General features: G+C 43.9%; 1 protein-coding gene across 7 annotated transcripts in view; it reads left to right on the top strand.

Moving 5' to 3' along the window:
- Positions 1–4381: 4381 nt before the first annotated feature.
- The window catches only part of RNH1 (ribonuclease/angiogenin inhibitor 1), a 40020-nt gene continuing 19264 nt past the window's right edge, over positions 4382–25137 (top strand). The window contains exon 1 of one of the 7 annotated variants that reach the window (XM_043516439.1): positions 4382–5265. In XM_043516439.1, coding sequence (XP_043372374.1) covers positions 5181–5265 — 85 coding nt within the window. In that variant the 5' untranslated portion in view covers positions 4382–5180. Of the gene's footprint in view, positions 5266–17591; positions 17738–18606; positions 18758–24614; positions 24782–25137 lie in introns of those variants that run through there. The other 6 variants (XM_043516443.1, XM_038407565.2, XM_043516441.1 and 3 more) reach the window with 6 other exon arrangements.

Below are 25137 nucleotides of genomic sequence, written 5' to 3'. Positions count from 1 at the left end.
CTGAACTCCCCTTGATACAAATCCGTCCCAGGGTGTCTGCACTGTAGCTTTGCCGGACTACTTGGTTTGCAGTATTACAAAGTCTGCAATGCACTAAAAATGATCACTATGTGCGTGATTTGGGGAATTCAGACAATAGCTGGATGCCAGGCACTCCGTGCCTCCTGTCCTGGGTGTTTTCTTTCAATCCAGTAACATCCCTTCGTATCTTTGGCACTGTTTGCCGAAAGTGAGGCGTTATTAAAAGAGCCCGAAGCGATCATTAACAAATGCAAATGCCATTGAAATTTGTAAGATTAAAAATATCTGCTTCACCCAAAAGGTCCAGCCTAGAAATAATGAAAAATAAAGACAAAATATTCATGGGGGAATTTGGGAGACTAATTTTATTAGAAGGGGCATACCAAAAATACTCAACTATTACAACAAAGAAGAAATAGGGCTGTGAAAATCATTACCCACATTTAACAAGTATAATTATTTAAAAGAAAGAAATTAAGTTTTTTTTAATCCAAGTAATAATTAGAATCTGAAATTAAGGTAAAAAATCAAATAAAGAGTTCACATGTCCAACAGGAGACATTATTGAATAATTACCCTTCCAGTATCCTTCAACTCCTAATAGTCTCTAGGAGTTTAACTTTCCACCATTCAAAAATCCAGAATTAACAAATTATAAGGGTTTGTTCAAGGACTCAATGAACAGTTTTCTGATTAATTTTAGATGGTGATCTATGAAGGATGGTTTTGGGAGGAAATCTGAGCTCTAATCCTGACTGTGTTAGAAATTTTACTGTTTAACTTTAGTCAAATCATTTCATCACTCTGTCCTTGCCCTGTAAAATGGGGGTACTACTACTTCTTTTGTTTGTCTTGGTTATTTAGACTGTAAGTGCTTTGGGGCAGGGACTGTCTCTTACTACGTGCATGTACAGTGCCTCGCACAATAGGTATAAAACAAACAACAGTAATAAATAAATGGCATCACTTCATTGTTTTAACACTTTGGGGAGGGTTGTTCCAAGGTGTCTTTATGTTCCCCCTCCTTATACCTCTTCTACCATCAAAGTCTTCATATCTCCATGACCCTCCTCGCAGTAAGGAGAGCCAGATGTGGCACCCTGTGCAACTCATCACTGCCACTCTGTTCATTGAGGGGAAAGTACTTTGAAGGTGACAAAAGCCTGGCTTCCTCGCCAGAGCTAAAAGAGGTGCGTGTGAGATAGCCCCAAGGCTGGTGAATGAGGGCCCTAGTTCGGGACATACACGCTGACGGGAACACATTACACTTTCATGAGATTGTCAAACTGCTCCCTAGAGTTACAAAAATCAACAGTGGACTGTGAATTATTGCACTACATTTTTTAATCTTTCATCAAAGAGAATGATATAGCCACAACTCACTTTTTAAAAGAGTAGGCACTGGCATCTATCTTCTGTTTGTTTGCATCAATGCCATGTGTAGATATTTTGTATACACCATATGAAGTATGAGTTGTGCCTTTCTGCAGGATCTTGCTAGCTGCTGCTTCACTTTTGCAGATTGAAAATGTATTGTTTGCAAGCTACAATCTGGAGAAGGGCTACAAACACCTACACATGCATAACAATGCAAAACATTCAGCTTCTTTCGTAACATTTAATTTACAATATGACAACTGGAGGTCTCCACAGAAATCTTTGAAAGTATTAGTACAGTATCTTTGCCACTCAGGACAGTGACTTTAATGGGAAGTGTCCTATGAAACTGAGGAAGGAAGAGTTCAAATGGGAGAGCATTACCAGAAATTCCAATCGAAAGGAGACTCTTGGCCATTGCAAAGTGATTAAGTGGTGCTTTTTATAGTAACACCCACAAAATCTTAGGTAGCCATGGATTTGCTACAATACTTTTAATGTACAGAGAATATTGACTAACACAATTGCAAAGCAGAGCTCAAAAAGTATACGAAGTGTGCGATTTTTATCTAGCTTGGGATTTTGCAGTGGTCTTATAAAGTCTTCAGGTTTTCTGATTCCATAAACATATGAATTAACCAGATGTCAGCAAAACTGTCTTGTAAAGATATATAAATTTACACTGGTATTTGCATGCAGCAGGCATTTAATGGGAAAGCAAAATCCATTTCATTCCCCTCTTTCATCAGCAGCTATGCAAACCACATGCTGAACATTTCTCTAGTAAACTTGTTCTTAGAGGCCTGCTGCTATCACTCTCCACAATAGCTTTTCATGATGCAGTTTCAGTGAGTAAAACATGTTAACCCCAAAATCCTAGCAAAACTCGGGTGATATTGAAACACGTAAACCACATGGAAAATAAAAGCATAATGCAGAGTTCAGTCACAGGACTAAAGCAAACTGAGCCTGCAATGCCCTCTGCAGGCTGCCAGAGAACTGTTCTATAGAGCTCCTACAGAGTTTCATGCCATTTGAAACATCAAGTGGAAAAAAAAAAGTCCTAGAAACATCGATAGATTAAATAGCTAGTTTATGTATTTTAGAAAGGTATTCTCTACTGGGTCATCTAATCCATTTCCCAGCCCTGTGACAAGATTGGTTTCTTTATCTCGGACACATCCCTGATAAAATTTCCAGTAACTTTAATCAGCTCCAATGTCAGCAATTCCACAGCCTCTCTTGGCAACTTGTTCCATAGCTGAAATGGAAAATTCTTCTGAATATTAACCTACATTCTTAAACCCATTGTAAGTGGTTTTGTTCTTATTGACTAACACAGCTACAGTAGCCATTATAGTCTTTGACCAAATTACATCATCAATGCTCTTCAGGGTGTACTGCACACACATCTTCTAACTAAAGCATAAACATTCCAATGATGTAGTTATTTAATTCTATGCTTATTACCCAAAGCACAGTCTTTTCTATTTAATACTAATCTGAAACTAAGACACATCTTCTGATATTACCTTTTCTGCTATGGAACAACATGAGATTTGAATTATTAATAGTTATTCTCTCACTTATTTCTCATACTATATACCATTGTTAGCTAGCATATTGTTAAGCAACTGTATTGCATAATAGCAGGGAAAAGGGTCAGAGCTGAAAGTGTTATTTGAGTGTCTAAAGTTAATTTTTGCATGTAGATTTTTGGTAGGGAATGTATTAACTGTTAATACTATTAAAATATTTGGGCTAGATTCTCTGGGGCAGCACTGATGAATGGGCTAAAAGAATTACTTATTACTCCTTGATTTGCTACCCTGACATAGGTTAGAGTAAAAAGAAAAGGAGTACTTGTGGCATCTTAGAGACTAACAAATTTATTTGAGCATAAGCTTTTGTGAGCTACAGCTCACTTCATTGGATGAAGTGAGCTGTAGCTCACGAAAGCTTATGCTCAAATAAATTTGTTAGTCTCTAAAGTGCCACAAGTCCTCCTTTTCTTTTTGCAAATACACACTAACACGGCTGCTACTCTGAAACCTGTCATTATGCATAGGTTAGAGTAGCCTCCCAGAGTTCTACTCTATACCAGCTGGCAGTGGTCCCCAAGCCACACCTCTCCTTCCCCTCTCTCAACATGCCCCTACACAGGGACTGCAGGAGATTTAGTTTAGATGGTTGGTATATTATATTAATTATTATTAATTATTAATTATTATTATTATTATAGCAGTAGCACCATGGACCAGGACCGGATTACGCTATCAGGGTTTCCATGCCCCAGGGGACTCCACACCTGAGGACGTGCAGTTGGCTTCTGTTTCCTTTGGTGCTGAGGCAGGGTGGACCAGTGATCCTGGCAGGTTCCATACATGTCCCTATTACCATTTCCAGACATGGACCATACTTTCTTTTTTAACTGTAATAGTCTTGGTATTATTTTTGTTACGTTTGGTAGCAATCTTTAATGTCAAATTAACCAGTTTTCTACCTGGAAATGTTGGAGTAGCTCCACTGCACTATCAGTCATTACACTATGTGGGGGCAGCACTGGGAATTGGAGTGTGCTTGGGGTGGGCATGCATTTCGCCACCCCCTATTTTCAATAGCCACAGTCATGCATCCGATGAAGTGAGCTGTAGCTCACGAAAGCTCATGCTCAAATAAATGTGTTAGTCTCTAAGGTGCCACAAGTCCTCCTTTTCTTTTTGCGGATACAAACTAACATGGCGGCTACTCTGAAACCTGGTAGTGTACGTCTGTCGCCTTCCCCTTTGCGACTTTGTTGTCTTCCTAATCTCCAGTTCCCTGTTCCAGGAACACTTCTCCCTCCACTCTCCAGGGGTCAAGTAGCTACAGCAGCAATGTTTCCCATGTAGTCGTTTTCCAACTCCCCCGCTCATGTCAACGCCTGGGGGAAACATGGCCCGTTCCTCTTCTCGTCTCCCGAAGAGCAGAGACTGTCAGGACTTCCCCGCCGCAGGGAGCTTTTCCCAGCCTGACACCGGCGGGAGAGAGACGGAAGCTTTTAGATCTTCCCCTTGCACAGGCGCCATCGCAACAGTCACGTGTCTGCCATCAGCCAGTAGGCTTGGAGCAGGATGAGGCTCATGCACGCCAAGGAGGAAGTGAGCATGCGGCCGATTGTCCACGTGCAATACACCGAGTTCTCGTACGTTCAGACCGGCCATGGGCGCTGTATGAGAGCCAGACTTTGACTTTCCTCCTGCCTTTGGAGATCCCCGTGTTTCTGGATCAGAAGAAGAGGTAAACCCGAATTCGAATGGCAAGAAGTGGATTTAGACACATTATTAACTGTAAGACAAACCCACCCACCCCGCTGAATCCAAGTTCAGGGGGCGAGTCTGAGACTCTGTGTTCACACACAGCTGTATCTGGTGTGCCAGTGTAAGCCCTGCTTGCGTGACGCTGTCTGCCCAGGCTGGGAGGCTCACTTTTAGCTTCAGTGTCCATGTACCCTGGATCTCCACCCCCACAGGCTGGGTGTTCCTCACCCGTTCCTACCAGGCAGGATATTACTGTACCTGGAGTCCCCCCCTGCCAGTCTTTACCAGTTATTTCCTCTGAGCATGGGGAATCCCTGCTCACTTTGGGTAGGTTTTCCCAGACCCTTCTTAATAAAGAGCGAGCTGAAGTCCGCCCATCCACCTCACTTTATCAGTGGAGCCATGGCCCTTCTTGGCTGGGGGACAGGGCAGTGTGTTGTGCCCTGAAGAGGCTCCCTTTGGTGGTCCCCCTGCTGAATTAAAATGGAAGCCAGCCAGCTCCAAAAGATAAAGGGAAGAGGAGGTAGTAAAAGGCTGACAGTCCTGTGGCCACCAAAGACTCTCAAAGGTAATGGAGGAGATGGAACCAGGAGGATTGGGGTGCAGCCAGGGGCTGGGGGAAGGAGGGAAATGGTGCCTCAGTTGTTGGACAGCACCCTGTATAATGTGGGTGTATTGGTGAGCAGTGGTATTGCCAGGGAAGCTGAGATGGGGGGGGAAGGGTGTCAGAGGAGCCAAAAATGAGGACAGCCGCCTTTTTGGGTGGTATGGGGTTTGGATGGCTGGAGGGAACTAAGGAAGATAGCACTACAGAGAGGTTGGGGTACGTAAGAGGCGGTAGGGGCCCAGTTGGAGAAACTGGGGAAAAGGGAAGTTGGGGAACTGGGAAGTAGGCATCTGATGGCAGAAGGAGGTTGGCCTAAAAAGGTTGTTTTGGCAATGGGAGTTAGTCCTGACATAACACTGCCATAGACTTGCCATTTGTTCTAGTCCCTGGAGTCACACTCAATCAGAGTCTGAGCAATAAGCAATTTGGCTTGCTCTATGGTTATCATTTGTCATCAGCCCTGGCCATGCTTTGTAGGGGGGTAGATCACAGCCATTCAACTTTAATTTCCTTGACAGAATTTATTTTAGTGTGGGTGGGAAGGGGTTTTGCTTCAGCAGGCCTTTCATTAACCCTTGGCCGGATCTCCACATCCAGCTGTCTCCCTTAGGTTAGTGAGCACTTGTGTGTAATAGAAATGAATACCTTGGAAGTAGGGTTGTCAATTAATTGCAGTTAACTCACAAAATTAACTAAAAAGAATTAGTCGTGATTAATCGCATTGTTAAACAATAGAATACCAATTGAAATGTATTACATATTTTTGGATGTTTTTCTACATTTTCAAGTATATTGATTTCTATTACAACATAGAACACAAAGTGTACACTGCTTACTTATATTATTATTTTTATTACAAATATTTGCATTGTAAAAATGATAAACAAAAGAAATTGTATTTTTCAAGGAACCTCATACAAGTACTGTAGTGCCGTAGTTTTCAAACTTTTTTTCTGGCAACCCAGTTGAGGAAAATTGTTGAAGCCTGTGACCCAGTAGAGCCAGAGATGAGGGTTTGAGGTGCAGGAGGGGGCTCCAGGTTTTTGGGGGGCTCAGGGCTGGGGCAGGGGATTGAGATGTGGAGTTGGGGCATAGGCTTACCTCTGGCGACTCTTGGTTCGCAGCGCAGCCGGGGTGCAGAGGTAGGCTTCCTGCCTGTCCTCCCCCCGTGGACCGCACTGCAATCCAGAAGCAGCCAGAAGCAGGTCCGGCTCCTAGGCAGAGGCGCACAAGCAGGTCCGTGCAGCTCTCACCCGCAAACACCGCACCCCCTCCCCCAGCTCTCCTTGGCTGGTCAATGGGAGTGAGGAGCTGGTGCTTGAGGTGGGGGCAGCATGCACAGCCCCGTGGCCCCCCTGCCTAGGAGATGGACCTGTGAGCGAGGCCAAACAGCAAAAATTAAGATTTTGATACACCAATGTGAGGAGCCTAGGTAACAAAATGGAGGAACTAGAGCTACTGGTGCAGGAAGTGAAACCAGATATTATAGGGATAACAGAAACATGGGGGAATAGTAGTCATGACTGGACTACAGGTATTGAAGGGTATGTGCTGTTTAGGAAAGACAGAAACAAAGGTAAAGGTGGTGGAGTAGCATTGTATATCAATGATGAGGTAGAATGTAAAGAAATAAGAAGCGATGCAATGGATAAGACAGAGTCCGTCTGGGCAAAAATTACATTGGGGAAGAAAACTAGTAAAGCCTCTCCTACAATAGTGCTTGGGGTGTGCTATAGACCTCCGGGATCTAATCTGGATATGGAGAGAGCCCTTTTTAATGTTTTTAATAAAGTAAATACTAATGGAAACTGCGTGATCATGGGAGACTTTAACTTCCCAGATATAGACTGGAGGACCAGTGCTAGTAATAATAATAGGGCTCAGATTTTCCTAGATGTGATAGCTGATGGATTCCTTCATCAAGTAGTTGCTGAACCGACTAGAGGGGATGCCATTTTAGATTTAATTTTGGTGAGTAGCAAGGACCTCATAGAAGAAATGGTTGTAGGGGACAATCTTGGATCAAGTGATCATGAGCTAATTCAGTTCAAACTGAATGGAAGGATTAACAAAAATAAATCTGCAACTAGGGTTTTTGATTTCAAAAGGGCTGACTTTCAAAAATTAAGGAAATTAGTTAGGGAAGTGGATTGGACTGAAGAATTTATGGATCTAAAGGTAGAGGAGGCCTGGGATTATTTTAAATCAAAACTGCAGAAGCTATCAGAAGCCTGTATCCCAAGAAAGGGGAAAAAATTCATAGGCAGGAGTTGTAGACCAAGCTGGATGAGCAAGCATCTTAGAGAGGTGATTAAGAAGAAGCAGAAAGCATACAGGGAGTGGAAGATGGGAGGGATCAGCAAGGAAAGCTACCTAATTGAGGTCAGAACATGTAGGGATAAAGTGAGACAGGCTAAAAGTTGAGTAGAGTTGGACCTTGCAAAGGGAATTAAAACCAATAGTAAAAGGTTCTATAGCCATATAAATAAGAAGAAAACTAAGAAGGAAGAAGTGGAGCCGCTTAACATTGAGGATGGAGTGGAGGTTAAAGATAATCTTGGTATGGCCCAATATCTAAACAAATACTTTGCCTCAGTCTTTAATAAGGCTAAAGAGGATCTTGGGGATAATGGTAGCATGACAAATGGGAATGAGGATATGGAGGTAGATATTACCATATCTGAGGTAGAAGCGAAACTGAAACAGCTTAATGGGACTAAATCGGGGGGCCCAGATAATCTTCATCCAAGAATATTAAAGGAATTGGCACCTGAAATTGCAAGCCCATTAGCAAGAATTTTTAATTAATCTGTAAACTCAGGAGTAGTACTGAATGATTGGAGAATTGCTAATATAGTTCCTATTTTTAAGAAAGGAAAAAAAAGTGATCCGGGTAACTACAGGCCAGTTAGTTTGACATCTGTAGTATGCAAGGTCCTGGAAAAAATTTTGAAGGAGAAATTAGTTAAGGACATTGAAGTCAATGGTAAATGGGACAAAATACAACATGATTTTACAAAAGGTAGATCGTGCCAAACCAACCTAATCTCCTTTTTTGAAAAGGTAACAGATTTTTTAGATAAAGGACATTCAGTGGATCTAATTTACCTAGATTTCAGTAAGGCATTTGATACCATGCCACATGGGGAATTATTAGTTAAATTGGAGAAGATGGGGATCAATATGAACATCAAAAGGTGGATAAGGAATTGGTTAAAGGGGAGACTGCAATGGGTCCTACTGAAAGGCGAACTGTCAGGTTGGAGGGAGGTTACCAGTGGAGTTCCTCAGGGATCGGTTTTGGGACCAATCTTGTTTAATCTTTTTATTACTGACCTTGGCACAAAAAGTGGGAGTGTGCTAATAAAGTTTGCAGATGATACAAAGCTGGGAGGTATTGCCAATTTGGAGAAGGATCAGGATATTATACAGGAGGATCTGGATGACCTTGTAAACTGGAGTAATAGTAATAGGATGAAATTTAATAGTGAGAAGTGTAAGGTTATGCATTTAGGGATTAATAACAAGAATTTTAGTTGGGGACGCATCAATTAGAAGTAACGGAAGAGGAGAAGGACCTTGGAGTATTGGTTGATCATAGGATGACTATGAGCTGCCAATGTGATATGGCTGTGAAAAAAGCTAATGCGGTTTTGGGATGCATCAGGAGAGGCATTTCCAGTAGGGATAAGGAGGTTTCAGTACCATTATACAAGGCACTGGTGAGAATACTAGAATACTGTGTGCAGTTCTGGTCTCCCATGTTTAAGAAGGATGAATTCAAACTGGAGCAGGTACAGAGAAGGGCTACTAGGATGATCCGAGGAATGGAAAACTTGTCTTATGAAAGGAGACTTAAGGAGCTTGGCTTGTTTAGCCTAACTAAAAGAAGGTTGAGGGGAGATATGATTGCTCTCTATAAATATATCAGAGGGATAAATACAGGAGAGGGAGAGGAATTATTTAAGCTCAGCACCAATGTGGACACAAGAACAAATGGGTATAAACTGGCCACCAGGAAGTTTAGACTTGAAATCAGACGAAGGTTTTTAACCATCAGAGGAGTGAAGTTTTGGAATAGTCTTCCAAGGGAAGCAGTGGGGGAAAAAGTTTTATCTGGTTTTAAGATTCTACTTGATAAGTTTATGGAGGAGATGGTATGATGGGATAATGGGATTTTGGTAAGTCTTTAAATATTCAGGGTAAATAGGCCAAATCCCCTGAGATGGGATATTAGATGGATGGGATCTGAGTTACCCAGGAAAGAATTTTCTGTAGTATCTGGCTGGTGAATCTTGCCCATATGCTCAGGGTTTAGCTGATTGCCATATTTGGGGTCGGGAAGGAATTTTCCTCCAGGGCCTCTCCAATCTGTTTTTCGCCTTCCTCTGTAGCATGGGGCATGGTTGACTTGAGGGAGGCTTCTCTGCTCCTTGAAGTCTTTAAACCATGATTTAAGGACTTCAATAGCTCAGACATGGGTGAGGTTTTTCATAGGAGTGGGTGGGTGAGATTCTGTGGCCTGCGCTGTGCAGGAGGTCGGACTAGATGATCAGAATGGTCCCTTCTGACCTTAGTATCTATGAATCTATGAATCTATTGGACCCAATGCCGGCCGCTTCTGGGGTGCAGCATGGTGTCAGAACAGGTAGGGACTACTAGTTTTACTGGCCGGCTGCCAGGGTCCCTGAGTGCTGAGCAAGTTGACCCAGTGCCTTGCATTCTGCGACCCAAACTGGGTCGTGACCCAAAGTTTGAAAACCACTGTAGTGTAATCTCTTTATCCTGAAAGTGTAACTTACAAATGTAGACTTTTTTTGTAATATAACTGCACTCAAAAACAAAACAATGTAAAACTTTAAAGCCCGCAAGTCCAGTCAGTCCTGCTTCTTGTTCAGCCAATCACGAAGACAAACAAGTTTGTTTACATTTACGGGAGATACTGCTGCCTGCTTCTTATTTCCAATGTCATCTGAAAGTGAGAACAGGCATTCTCATGGCACTTTTGTAGCTGGCTTTACAAAGTATTTACGTGCCAGATACGCTAAACATTCATATGCTCCTTCATGCTTCGGCCACCATCCCAGAGGACATGCTTCTATGCTCATGACGCTCATTAAAAAAATGTGTTAATTAAATTTGTGACTAAACTTCTTGGAGGAGTCTCCTGTTCTGTTTTACCCGCATTCTGCCATATATTTCATGTTATAGCTGTCTCGGATGATGACCCAGGACATGTTCGTTTTAAGAACACCTTCACAACAGATTGGACAAAATGCAAAGAAGGTACTAATGTGAGATTTCTGAAAATAGCTACTGCATTCGACCCAAGGTCTAAGAATCTGCAGTGCTGTCCAAAATCTGAGAGGGATGAGGTGTGGAGCATGCTTTCAGAAGTCTTAAAAGAGCAACACTCCAATGCAGAAACTAAAGAACACAAACCACCTAAAAAGAAAATCAACCTTCTGCTGGAGGCATCTGACTCAGATGATGAAAATGAACATGCGTCAGTCCACACTGCTTTGGATCGTTATTGAGCAGAACCTGTCATCAGAACATGTCCTCTGGAATGATGGTTGAAGCATGAAGGGACATATGAATCTTTAGCGCACTTAGCACGTAAATATCATGACACCAGCTACAACAGTGCCATGCGAATGTCTGTACTCACTTTCAGGTGACATTGTAAACAAGAAGTGGGCAGTATTATCTCCTGCAAGTTGTAACCAAACTTGTTTGTCTGAGCGATTGTCTGAAGTAGGACTGAGTGGATTTAAGTTCTCTGTAAGCTGCAGAACCCACCCAGCGGGGACCTACTGCGGCCAGGGGAGAAGTGCCCCTCGCCTGGCCACAACTCAGGCCCAGACCTGCCGCAGCCCTCCACCTTGCCCAAACCTAGCCATGGCTGAGGAAGGGGTGCCTATCCACAGCCCCAACCCATGTGCTGCTGCAGGGAGAGAGAGCTAGGGGAGTAGTCTCTCCCCACTGTATCCCCAGAGTGCCCTCCCACACAGCCCAACCCCAATCCCCAGCCCCACCCCAGAGCCTGCACCCACAGCCAGAGTCCTCATCCCCTGCACCAGCCCTGAGCCCCTCATGCCTGACCCCAACCCCAAGGGCAAACACCTCCAGCCAGAGCCCTAATTCCCCCCCCCCCACACACACACACACAACCCTCCTCCAAACCCTCTGCCCCAGCCCTGAGTCCCCCACCCTCATCACCTCCATATTGGTGCACATAACAAAATTCATTGCGCACACATGTGGGGAAAAATTAGAGGGAACACAGGAGTTGACTTGTAGACTCTAAAGTTTTACATTGTTTTATTTTTGAATGCAGGTTTGGGGGTTTTTTGTACATACACATGTAGAGTTAAGTTCAACTTTCATGATAAAGAGAGTGCACTACGCTATTTGTATGAGTATTTTTCAATTCACCTATTTTTTTTTTAACCAGGGCAAATATTTGTAATAAAAATATAAAGTGAGCACTGCAAACTTTGTAATTGAAATCAATATATTTGAAAATGTAGAAAAACATCAAAAATATTTAAATAAATGATATTCTATTATTAACAGCATGATTAATCACACAATTAATTTTTTTTAATTGTTTGACAGCCCTACTTGGAAGATAATGGGTGAAGGGTTACAGATGGGCCAGTGTATCTATACATTTCATATGAGCGGCTATTTGTTTTCTCAAAAAGAAAAGGAGTACTTGTGGTACCTTAAAGCCTAACAAACTTTGTTTTCTGGCAGTTTATATAGCTAGCTGACTATAGTTTAAATTATATACAGTGCCCATCAGGCTGGAGAGTTTTCTGGACTTTTCCAACTTGTTCTCTCTCCCCTCTCTGGTTTTCTATAGAGCCCATCATTATAGCATCAAAATGTTTCATGAGGATTTAGCAGCATGACTCCTTACAATCTGTGGGTAGGCTTGGCAGGATTCAGTTTAAATCATTAGTACATGTCAGTTTCACCTAACACTGAAATCAACAACAACAACAACAAAATATATTGATATTAGCAAGCACAGCTTCCCCCACACCTAGTGCCTGCAGGGATCCGATGTCACCCGCCCTCTGTAGCCCTGTTGTCAGAGCAACACTCACCTCACTGGCCAGGAGTGCAGGGGCTATCCCTGGCAAGAGCCATTCAACAGCAAGGCTTGGCTTCCCCCAAGGCCAGGGTCTTATCATCATTTGTCATCATGAATAGGTCGGAGTATGAACAAGAGGCTACTAGGCAGCTCTCCAACACCACTTTCTACAAGCCATTACCCTCTGATCCCACTGAGAGTTACCAAAAGAAACTACAGCATTTGCTCAAGAGACTCCCTGAAAAAGCACAAGAACAAATCCGCACAGACACACCCCTAGAACCCCGACCTGGGGTATTCTATCTGCTCCCAAGATCCATAAACCTGGAAATCCTGGACGCCCCATCATCTCAGGCATTGGCACCCTGACAGCAGGATTGTCTGGCTATGTAGACTCCCTCCTCAGGCCCTACGTTACCAGCACTCCCAGCTATCTTCGAGACACCACTGACTTCCTGAGGAAACTACAATCCATTGGCGATCTTCCTAAAAACACCATCCTGGCCACTATGGATGTAGAAGCCCTCTACACCAACATTCCACACAAAGATGGACTACAAGCCATCAGGAACAGTATCCCCGATAATGTCACGGCTAACCTGGTGGCTGAACTTTGTGACTTTGTCCTCACCCATAATTATTTCACATTTGGGGACAATGTATACCTTTAAATTACCTTTCAGAGTAGCAGCCGTGTTAGTCTGTATTCGCAAAAAGGAGTACTTGTGGCACCTTAGAGACTAACAAATTTATTAGAGCATAAGCTTTTGTGAGCTACAGCTCACTTCATCGGATGCATTAAAAGTGAGCTGTAGCTCATGAAAGCTTATGCTCTAATAAATTTGTTAGTCTCTAAGGTGCCACAAGTACACCTTTTCTTTTTGCGAATACAGACTAACACGGCTGCTACTCTGAAACCTGAAATGTAACTGCGTTCCCACCCTTGATGTTCTTCAGTCCACCTGCTCTTCCCTGCCCCTAGAGGAAGTCAATAAACCAAAACTAGCAGGGGGGAAAGACCAACCAGGTGTGAAATGTTGCTCAGGGTCACAGATGATGAGAACTAATTGCCTTTCTCAGAGCCCTTATCTGTACTTCTTCCCTGTGTTTCTGAGCAAGGATTTGCTTCCAGCTTGCTCCACCTCCTTCTCCAGGTTCATTAACTGCAGCACTGAAGGGTGGAGTCTCACATATGACTCCATGTCCCTTACATGTAATTAGTCTTCTTATAGCGGGGAAATGGGGGGGAGAAAGGGTTAAAAATAGACAGATTAAAATGCAATTCTTAGTAGGGGTGAGGGGCTAAAACTGCCTCAGGGTCAAGGACAACTAGGTGGGGTGTATCACAGTCCTGGTAAAGTTTCCCCTGCTGGACTCTCATCACACGGGGCCAGCTATGCTTTAAGCTTCCTCCTTAGTCTAGGTAGGCTCCAGAACCCTCTCTTGCTTTGTCCTCCTCTCTGAGCACAGGCAGCCTGTTATTCCTTCACAGAAATGGGGCCCCATGATCCAGCTGTCCTAAACTCCCAGGACCAGTGCTAAATTCCCCCTATCCCAAAGGGCAATCCAGTTGCTGAAGCACACCCCTTCCAAGAGCTCCAACCATTTAACATGTGATGGGCAAAGCACATAACACACAGGGACTGCACAAATGGATTCTAAAACAGTTACTCTTTATTTTAGCCCATGCAAGAAATATACAGCTCTAGATAAAATGATACAATTACCCAGACATTTCCATACCCGAGGTTCCTAACTGCTTTTGAGGATTGTGGGGCTTAGGTCACACTCTTTTAAGGGGTCTAGGGGCCGGGGCCCTCCTGCTAAGTCTCCTCTCACCTTCCTCACCACTACCTCTCAAATAACAGTGACTAGAGATTCTTTATTTTATACCCTTCAATCCCCTTTCTCAGGTGACCCCCTGATTAGGATTATCTGGTGATTTAAATCCACCACCAAGAGATCAATTGCTCAGTTACCACCTCCTGGAGTTCAGAGTTGAAAAACTGGTTTGCCCAGAGCAGTAGCTATCACTTTGTCCAAGGGTGCTCCATTTCAATGGACAATCATCAATGTTTAATGACCCTCTATTGTTAGCCCTGTGCCAGGTGCAATAATTTCTCCTGTCACCTTCTGTGGGTTTTAGCTCAATATGGAGGGAAAAGAAATCAGAGAAATGAAGCGCCACACATTCAAAATGGAGTTTGCTGACCCAGATATAGAGTCCCCACTATCAAACAGAATTCATAAGCTGTACATAGATTCCCCGGATTTTCACAGGGAGATATTAGTTCAGGGGAGAAGGATAGGGTTGTGAAATAGAGGTGGCCATGTTTGCTGCAGGGAATATGGGATGAGGAAGGTCAGAGGGCAGTAACAAATCAGAATGGTGGGATTTATAGTAGATAGTTCATTTATAGTAGAATTGCTATACATTTAGAGAAAATACAGTAATTACACAGATCAGTATAACCTGATTGGTTGAGGACTATTAGCCAACAAGTACAGGGATTGCATAAAAAATACAGCTAATGTTTTCAAACGTGAGCCCATGAATTCAGATACCTAACTACAGGCTTTAGTCCCTAAGTAAGTGGCATGATATTCAGAAGTGCCTTTAATAGGACTACTCCTATACTCAAAGTTAAGCATGTGTAGGTGTCTGCAGGCTCAGGGCAGTAAGGAAGTTATCAAAATAAAGACTTACTCCATTTGGTTTTTGGTTTTGTTTGTGTTTTTTTGTTCAGGAAATCTGCTCTGGCACTTTGTACCAGAGCTAACCAAGATCTGCTCGTTAGGTTTCATTTGTCAGTCACAATTGGTCTGATAAAGTTGCACCATAAATTTAAAAAAACCCTAAACACCTTAGAACAACATTGTTCTGCTGTCCTCTCTGGAGCCTAACAGAATTCAGATACAGTGCAAAAGAGGGGAGTCACCAATAAAATACACAGGAGGAGGGAAAATGACCAAAAGTGTGTGTCTCGCTCTCTCTCTATCAGGCATTGTGCGTATAACAGCAAATTTTGTCACTAAACAGTAGTGATTGTATAGAAACCAAGGCAGGAAATAGCTAGCTGCTGTCTCACTGACTTCCTTTTCAGAGATCTGTGCACAGCCAAACAAGTATTGCAGAATTGGCAAAACCTGATTCTAGTTTAACTTTTCCTTTTGGGGGATGGGAGCTGCAGAGGCTAATCTGTGGAGGAATGGCTGGTTGTAATTAATCATCATTTGAGTTAGGAAGAGGGAATCTTATATTTTAAAAATAAACAAAACTGGAGGAGGGATTCACTTCCTGTTCATTGGGTCTAGCCTAATAAGCTATTTATACCCACACTTTAAAGCCATGGGCTTTTCCATGCTCCATCCCTGGAAAGTTGGGGGGTGGACTGGGATTACCCAAGGGATTTAAGTGTTTGGATACAAACATAAGGACAAATGAGAAAGGGAGTGGCTAGCAGGCTAGAGTGAGGAAGCAGTTTAGAGAGATGACACATAGAATCCGGTAACTCATATGAATGTAGTTCATGCAATAATAGGATGGATGTGTCATGGAAGCCTCCCTGTTTCTCCTGCCTGTGTTCTGGGTTTGTATTTAGCCTCTAGAAAAGCCCTGTGATGGTAGCACCTTCTTCCAAAATAATCACCATAGCAGCTAACAGGGCAAACTTTCACCAGCCTATCCTGAAGCTTTCCATTCCTTTTACACATGAAATGGCTGAGAACAGAGGCTTCTCACCCTTAGGACATACAGCTCAACTATGCTCAGTATCTTTCAAAGTGTTTCACTAACAGAAGGAGAGATTCAGAGGTACAGGGCCAGGGAGAAAAGCTGTTGCCTCGTAGGTTTTGTGAAAGAGATGGAGGTAGACACACTTACAGGGACATAAACCCTTAGCAATTTCCCTGAGAGCTGGACATTTTTAAGCTTCTGAAAATTGTTTTTTTAGACTCTTCAACCAAAGCAAACATGTTCTCAGCAATGGTAGCTGGGATTCCCCTTCACACTGCTGTCTTAGTTCCCTAGTAACTCTGTGTCCTCTCCCATTAGATTCCTCTTTACTAGCATCTAGGCTGCCTCCCTGAGGGGAACACTCCCTACTCTCCCTTGGTAGCATTTGGGCACTGATATTGGGTGAGGAGGGAGATTTATTTTTCTTCAAGGTGGAAAACCTAAGAATGCCAGTCCAGCTCCTTACAGGTATTTAGGCCCCTAACTCCCAGGATCTGGGTCAGCATGTCCAGTATTTTGTCTAGCATCGCCAGCACAAGTTTCTTTAGAGCCAACTCTCTCCAGCCCCACCTGCAATCTCCCATCTGTGCACTCAGCAAAATGTGCCTTTTTGGCCTTTACCCCAGAGCTTGAACGGAAGTCATTTCACAGGGATGTATGGGATGTATTTATGTATATATGTATTTCCTTTCTAGCCTCTCCATACAGATATTAAATTTAGCAAGAGAAATTGTGTTGTCTCTCAGTTGATCTACCTGTTAGCCACCCCCTTATGCCTTCTTTCCTCTATCCTCACTCAGTCAGCTCTGTTCCCATTACCATCCCACTACTCTGTCCCCCTGCCTTCTGGCCAAGGAGAGGGCTTCTCTTTTATTTATTTATTTATTTATTTGGCAGCTGATGTCTGAAGGGGAAGGAGTGAAAGTGTTTACATTGCACTGAGTTACTTTTATAACTCATTAATACAACGTAGAGAGTGGGAGGGCTATACACCAGGTTGATAATTATTGTTAGTATAGTGTTGCAAGGCTCTTTAAGACTATAGGAGACAGTCCCCATCCCCACCCCAAAGAACTTACAGTCTGAGACCCTGGTCTTGCAATGAGCTCTGCATAGGACTTAGAATGGGCGCAGTGCAGGGGTCCACTTGCCTAGCATTCATTGCAGGATCAGAGCCTGTGTTTAGACTTAACATGACAAGTGATAAGAAGGAAGGTAGAACAAAGGCTATAATTAAGACTGTGACAGATATTGCAACCCTGGGCAGTATTTTAATTTTATGAACGGTTTGTGTATCATTGTGTTTGACTCCTTGGAGAAGGGTTACCATAGCTTCTACAGAAATTAAAACAATAGGGGGTGATTATCCCTGAGATTGTAAACAACTCTAGAGAGGCACCACCCCTTGGGGTGGTTTGCACATACTAGCTCCAACTGTGTTTTCCAGAGACTAGGAAACAAAGAAAGGGCTTTTGGTATAAAAGGATGAGCTTGAATTGATGTATGACCTTCATTTTGATTCACCAAATGTACATGACTATCCAAGGGGAGGTGCTAACCTTTGCTGAAGTGTTGAAAGGGATGTTGACCAGGTATGTTTAATATGGGTTTAAATCTGTTTATTGTCTTTATGTTTTGTCTGTAATACTTTCACCTAAAGAATAAAGGTGCTTGTTTAGAAAGAGCTGTGTGGTAACTCGTAACTGCAGGCAATACACTGGTCATAGCCCTCGGAGAGAGAGCAAAGTGCCGGCTTTAGGCAGACTGGGATGCTGGGGATATCAGAGATCTGTGCAGCCTTAAAACCCCAATCAAGGCGGGAGAGAGATCCAGATGTCTGCTCAAGAGAGGTGACAGGTGGGAGCTGGAAACCTTAAGTTGGTGCCCTTGAGGGATGCCGGAGGGAGAATATAGGTGCACTTCTCACTGAAACTGTGAGACAGTCTAAAGGTGACCTGTTTAACTCTGTATGAGTTCTTTAGTGAGTCAGGTTTCAGCATAGCAGCCGTGTTAGTCTGTATTTGCAAAAAGAAAAGGAGTACTTGTGGCACCTTAGAGACTTAAGGTGCCACAAGTACTCCTTTTCTTTTTTCAGTAAGTCAGGCGCTAGAAGCTGGGTAGCAGAAGCTGAGGAAGGATTAGGATGGCAAAGGGGGCAGCAGGGACAGAGCAGCAGGCAGCTAATCTGAAATACACTGCAGGAATCATGCACGGCAATGGCTATATCAGCCTGTGCCTTTAAGAGTGTGTCATGATGCCTCCCTCCGAGCTATAGTCCCGCTTCAATCGAGCCTACTGACATTGAAGCAGGCGAGGGACGCCATTAGGAGGAAAACCCCACTTGCTCATGTGAGACAGCGGGCAAGCCTGAGCCGGGCCCCAGCTCGAGCTGCCAAGAGAGCTCTCTAGCCAGAGCCAGCGGCGCCTCACTTCCCTCCCCCAGCCACCCACCCTCCCTGCCTAGGGGAGCGGCTCCGCCGGCCACTTGACTGCTCTCCACCACTAGACAGGGCTGTAGCAGGCGGGAGGAGGGGACTATGGCAGCCGGGGCAGGGTTGTCTCCAGCAAAGCAGGAATTCCATTTCTCTCTTCAGGCCGAGACAGAGGATCTGGTAGGAACAGGATCTTTTCCTCTTTCTCTGCTAAATGCTCTGATCAAACTGTAGCTTTATGCCTGTTAATCACAGCGCGGGCCTCTGGCTGGAGTTCTAGGTGCAGGGTTAGACATACTTTAACTGAGCCTGGATTTTGCAAATCCTGCGAGGGGTTGTTGGGGCAAATCAGTCTCTTGAGTTTATGCATAGTTGGCAATGTGATTTCAGGACTGAAATGCAAAAGAGGCGTGGCGATGCTTTGTTTCTTGTCCAGATTGGTTAGAAAATTACACTGAATTGACTTGAATCCAAGCCACTTATGGGTGTGCTTTGTCTGCAGTGCTGGTATCTAATCAGGGCTTAATTTTTGCCCCTGCACCTTGAGGCTTGGCAGTTCCTAGCCCTGGCACTTCTGGGCTTGCTGCGTCAGTTATGAAAGTGGAAAAAAAAAATCGTGTGAGCCCCAGCTCCTCTTTCATTACCAATTAAGCACTGTATCTCATTATTCCACTGTATTTTTAACGCAACCATCTTTGACTCAGTTTGCTGTTGCGGTGGGTTACCACGCTGTCAGGCCCGTGGTGACTCCCAGATGGTCAGGGATACTAAATGGAAGAGCATTGTGAACCTCAATAAAATCCCTGAACCACCTCCTGCTTTTCATCCTCAGAGCACAGTGACTTCTTTGCAGCCTCTTCTGTATAGGTGTTTCTCCCATGCTCGTTCTTGAGGAGAGTTTGGTTTTTAAGGCCTGAATCACTGTTTGATTCCACACTAACCTGCTAGCATTTGGTCCCGAGAAGGATCTGTTGAGGACCCTGGTACAAATGAATAACAAGACCTGCAATGCCTTCCTCAGACACCTTAGTGTTGAGAAACTTGTTTGCCACCAGGGACTTACAAATCACAACAGCAATAATTGGCACTTTGCTGTGGTGGTCTATGCTGGATATGCAGGTGTGGTATACTCCCAATAATGTGCCAGTTCATTCGAATACCCTGACATAGCTGCAAAATCAGCTGCTCATAGTTAGGCTTATTTTTTAAATATTAGATTAAAGCTTTTTCAGCCTTCTTCATCCCTTTTCCCAAAATACTTTTTAGCCTCCCCCCCCCCCGTTTTAGTTGATCTGTGTAGACTGTGGCTTTTTAGCCTTTAAGTTAGGTATGCATATGCAATAAAAGCCCCTTTGTTATATTGAATTATTGGCAGTATTGAGGCAGCGACTGCAGGTTGTTTTACACCCTTTGTAACTGAGCTTTCTGTTCTCTTTTTGTGGGTCCTGCAGTACTTTTCTTTTCAGAAAGTTTGTATTGGGCATTTTCATTGTACACTGGCGGCTTTGTCACGTGCTCTCTGCATGTGCATCATCCTCTCAAAACTGCTTTGTGTAGTATTTTACAATGTTTGCCTACTTGGATGTAGGTATTTATTTAAGCAGCATAACCCTAGATATGAGGCAGCAATCTATGTTTTTTTTTAAAGGTAGTATTTATACAGTATCCTACAGTAATTTATAGAACAATTAAATGACCGTATCCCAGACCTAAACCAGAACTTAATCCTAAGGTCTTTAACATGACAAGTGATCACAAAGGCATGTGGGCTTTGATTAGTGGTTACTTTTGTTTGCTTTGGGTTTAAATGGGATGCTGTGTAAGATACCTTTTTTTTTTTTTTGTAAATATTCATGGCTATTAACAAAGCCAAATTTTCTGCTGTGTAAACGGGTAAAACACAATTTCAGTCAATAGAACTGCGCCTATTTAAAACAGCTGAGAATGTGCTCCTACAGACTTCTTAATTATTGTGAGAGCTTTTTACACTCTCCTTTTCTTCCACTTGCTGTTGTATGTCCCTATGTAGGCAGGTTTCAGAGTAGCAGCCATGTGAGTCTGTATTCGCAAAAAGAAAAGAAGTACTTGTGGCAACTCAGAGACTAACACATTCATTTGAGCTACAGCTCACTTCATCGGATGCATTCAGTGGAAAATACAGTGGGGAGATTTATATACATGGAGAACATGAAGCAATCAGTGTTACCATACACACTGTAATGAGAGTGATCACTTAAGGTGAGATATTACCAGCAAGGGGGGGGGGGGGCTTTTGTAGTGATAATCAAGGCGGGCCATTTCCAGCAGTTGACAAGAACGTCTGAGGAACAGTGGGGGGTGGAATAAACATGGGGAAATAGTTTTACTTTGTGTAATGACCCATCCACTCCCAGTCTCTATTCAAGCCTAAGTTAATTGTATCCAGTTTGCAAATTAATTCCAATTCAGCTGTCTCTCATCAGAGTCTGTTTCTGAAGTTTTTTTTGTTGAAGAATTGCCACTTTTAGGTCTGTAATAAAGTGACCAAAGAGATTGAATTGTTCTCCAACTGGTTTTTGAATGTTATAATTCTTGACGTCTGATTTGTGTCCATTTATTCTTTTATGTAGAGACTGTCCAGTTTGACCAATGTACATGGCAGAGGGGCATTGCTGGCACATGATGGCATATATCACATTGGTAGATGTGCAGTGAATGAGCCTCTGATAGTGTGGCTGATGTGATTAGGCCCTATGATGGTGTCCCCTGAATAGATATGTGGACAGAGTTGGCAATGGGCTTTGTTGCAAGGATAGGTTCCTGGGTTAGTGGTTCTGTTGTGTGGTGTGTGGTTGCTGGGGAGTATTTGCTTCAGGTTGAGGGGCTGTCTGTAAGCAAGGACTGGCCTGTCTCCCAAGATCTGTGAGAGTGATGGGTCGTCCTTCAGGATAGGTTGTAGATCCTTGATGATGCATTGGAGAGGTTTTAGTTGGGGGCTGAAGGTGATGCCTAGTGGCGTTCTGTTATTTTCTTTGTTGGGCCTGTCCTGTAGTAGGTGACTTCTGGGTACTCTTCTGGCTCTGTCAATCTGTTTCTTCACTTCAGCAGGTGGGTACTGTAGTTGTAGGAATGCATGATAGAGATCTTGTAAGTGTTTGTCTCTGTCTGAGGGGTTGGAGCAAATGTGGTTGTATCGTAGCGCTTGGCTGTAGACAATGGATCATGTGGTGTGGTCTGGATGAAAGCTGGAGGCATGTAGGTAGGAATAGCGGTCAGTAGGTTTCCAGTATAGGGTGGTGTTTATGTGACCATCGCTTATAAGCACCGTAGCGTCCAGGAAGTGGATCTCTTGTGTGGACTGGTCCAGGCTGAGGTTGATGGTGGGATGGAAATTGTTGAAATCATGGTGGAATTCTTCAAGGGCTTCTTTTCCATGGGTCCAGATGATGATGATGTCATCAATGTAGCACAAGTAGAGTAGGGGCATTAGGGGACGAGAGCTGAGGAAGCGTTGTTTTAAGTCAGCCATAAAAATGTTGGCATGCTGTGGGGCCATGTGGGTACCCATAGCAGTGCCGGTGATTTGAAGGTATACATTGTCCCCAAATGTGAAATAGTTATCGGTGAGGACAAAGTCACAAAGTTCAGCCACCAGGTTTGCTGTGACATTATCAGGAATACTGTTCCTGACGGCTTGTAGTCCATCTTTATGTGGAATGTTGGTGTAGAGGGCTTCTACATCCAAAGTGGCTAGGATGGTGTTTTTAGGAAGATCACCGATGGATTGTAGTTTCCTCAGGAAGTCAGTGGTGTCTCAAAGATAGCTGGGAGTGCTGGTAGCGTAGGTCCTGATGAGGGAGTCCACATGGCACCCTGACAGCCAGACAATCCTGCTAATGCCTGAGATGATGGGGCGTCCTGGATTTCCAGGTTTATGGATCTTGGGTAGCAGATAGAATACCCCAGGTCGGGGTTCCTGGGGTGTGTCTGTGCGGATTTGTTCTTGTGCTTTTTCAGGGAGTTTCTTGAGCAAATGGTGTAATTTCTTTTGGTAACCCTCAGTGGGATCAGAGGGTAATGGCTCACCAGTAACCACATATCACACAACAGAACTACTAACCCAGGAACCTATCCTTGCAACAAAGCCCGTTGCCAACTGTGTCCACATATCTATTCAGGGGACACCATCATAGGACCTAATCACATCAGCCACATTATCAGAGGCTCGTTCACCTGCACATCTACCAATGTGATATATGCCATCATGTGCCAGCAATGCCCCTCTGCCATGTACATTGGTCAAACTGGACAGTCTCTACATAAAAGAATAAATGGACACAAATCAGATGTCAAGAATTATAACATTCAAAAACCAGTTGGAGAACAATTCAATCTCTTTGGTCACTTTATTACAGACCTAAAAGTGGTAATTCTTCAACAAAAAAACTTCAAAAACAGACTCTGACGAGAGCCTGCTGAATTGGAATTAATTTGCAAACTGGATACAATTAATTTAGGCTTGAATAGAGACGGGGAGTGGATGGGTCATTACACAAAGTAAAACTATTTCCCCATGTTTATTCCAGCCCCCCCCCCACTGTTCCTCAGACGTTCTTGTCAACTGCTGGAAATGGCCCACCTTGATTATCACTACAAAAATCCCCCCCCGCCCACGCTCTCCTGCTGGTAATCTCACCTGAAGTGATCACTCCCGTTACAGTGTGTATGGTAACACCGATAGTTTCATGTTCTCTATGTATATAAATCTCCCCACTGTATTTTCCACTGAATGCATCCGATGAAGTGAGCTGTAGCTCACGAAAGCTCACTTCACTCTGCTTGGAGACTAGGGAGTCTGGAGAATTGATAGGGGCCTGTTCCTGTCTATCAGGCAGTGCCCCATCATCAGGATCTGAGTGCAGGAAGAGCTAGTGTAGGAATATTCCCGATGGTGCAGAAATCCCAGGAGTGGAGCTCTCATGCTGAAGGCAGGAGACTAGAACCATATAGGGAGGAACGGGGTGGTGGCACTTACCAAGAGGAACCAAGCCAGCTGGAGGGAAAAGGAATAAAGGCGATAGAAGCATAGAAAGGGAAAAGGGGGAGGAGAGAAACGGTTGGTGACTTAAGCATGGGCTACACTTGGGGGGGGGGGGGGGGTTCAAACTAAGATACGCAACTTCAGCTACAATAGTCGCGTAGCTGAAGTCGAAGTATCTTAGTTCGACTTACCTGGCTGTCGTCACGGCAGCAAGTCAACCGTGGCAGCTACCCCGTCGACTCTGCTTACTCCTCCTCCCAAGGTGGAGTACAGGTGTCTATTCGGGGATCGATTTATTGCATCTAGATGAGACTCGATAAATCTATCCCCGATAGATAGATCACTACCCACGGATCTGGCGGGTAGTGAAGACGTACCCTTAGCATGACTCGTGCCCTGTAGACATATACACAGGAGATTGCTTAAGTGTTTCCACCACACCCCCTGGAATTTTCACAAGGGACACTAGGACAGCCCCTTTCTCTCATGGAAAAGTGCTTGGGCTTTTCAGTGCTTGTAGGTAGCAGGCAGAGCCTCACTTTGAGAGACAGTCTGCATGGAGGTCCGTTGCTCAACCTCTGAAGACGGAGTGGCTGAGTCACCCCTGCTGATCAGGGAGCACAGGCATTTCAAGCATGAGGCTTAGGCCCCTAAATCATCCCCCTCTAGGTAAAATAAGACAGGATAAAAGAGAAAAAACAAGTAATAGGTGCAAGGCAATATCCATTAACAGCAGAGAACCACCTTTTAAGCTGCTCCTGGCCAGAGCACTTTGGCACATACTCACAAAGGTATTTAGAGTAGCAGCCCTGTTAGTCTGTATTCGCAAAAAGAAAAGGAGTACTTGTGGTACCTTAGAGACTAACAAATTTATTTGAGCATAAGCTTTCGTGAGCTGAAGTGAGCTGTAGCTCACAAAAGCTTATGCTCAAATAAATTTGTTAGTCTCTAAGGTGCCACAAGTACTCCTTTTCTTTTTACAAAGGTATTTAGGCACTTAACTTTCCTATTGGGGGAAGCAGGAGCAGCAGGATTCAACCAGCTAGGGCCTAGCTTTCAAAAGTGCTGAGCACTCTTCTCTCCAGCTGAAGCCAGTCAGAGCTACAGATGTTCAGCGCCTCTGGAAATGAGGCCCAAAGACTACTTCACTATCATGTCACGCCTGACCTTTCTTGTGTCTCTGGGTAAGCAGAGTAGGGAGAACAGTCCTGGGAGGAGAAAGAGAATAGCTGTTGAACAAAACAAGTGCAGGCAGATCAGAGCAGTGGCAGAGCATGTTATTATGAGAGAATTCATCAGGTAGATATGTGGAGGAAGAAAGAGAAGGAAGGACACTATTACCTCTCATTTCCCCACAGATGAGAAGAAAGATCAAAAAGAGGGAAGAATAAAGGCCAAATTAATGTGGGTGTGGGAGCAAGTGGGGAAAAGGAATCTAAAGCGACAGGAGGAGGTAAGGGAAGAGCATGTTAGAGAAAGGGATGAAAACAAGGAGTTACTTAACATGGGGGAAGAGATTGTATGTGGGATTTTTAGCTCC

This window comes from Dermochelys coriacea, chromosome 6, assembly GCF_009764565.3.
Source record: "Dermochelys coriacea isolate rDerCor1 chromosome 6, rDerCor1.pri.v4, whole genome shotgun sequence".
In the NCBI taxonomy this organism is placed as follows: Eukaryota; Metazoa; Chordata; order Testudines; family Dermochelyidae; genus Dermochelys; species Dermochelys coriacea.
Note: the sequence above shows the minus strand (reverse complement) of the source record. Positions and strands in the feature narration are given on the sequence as shown.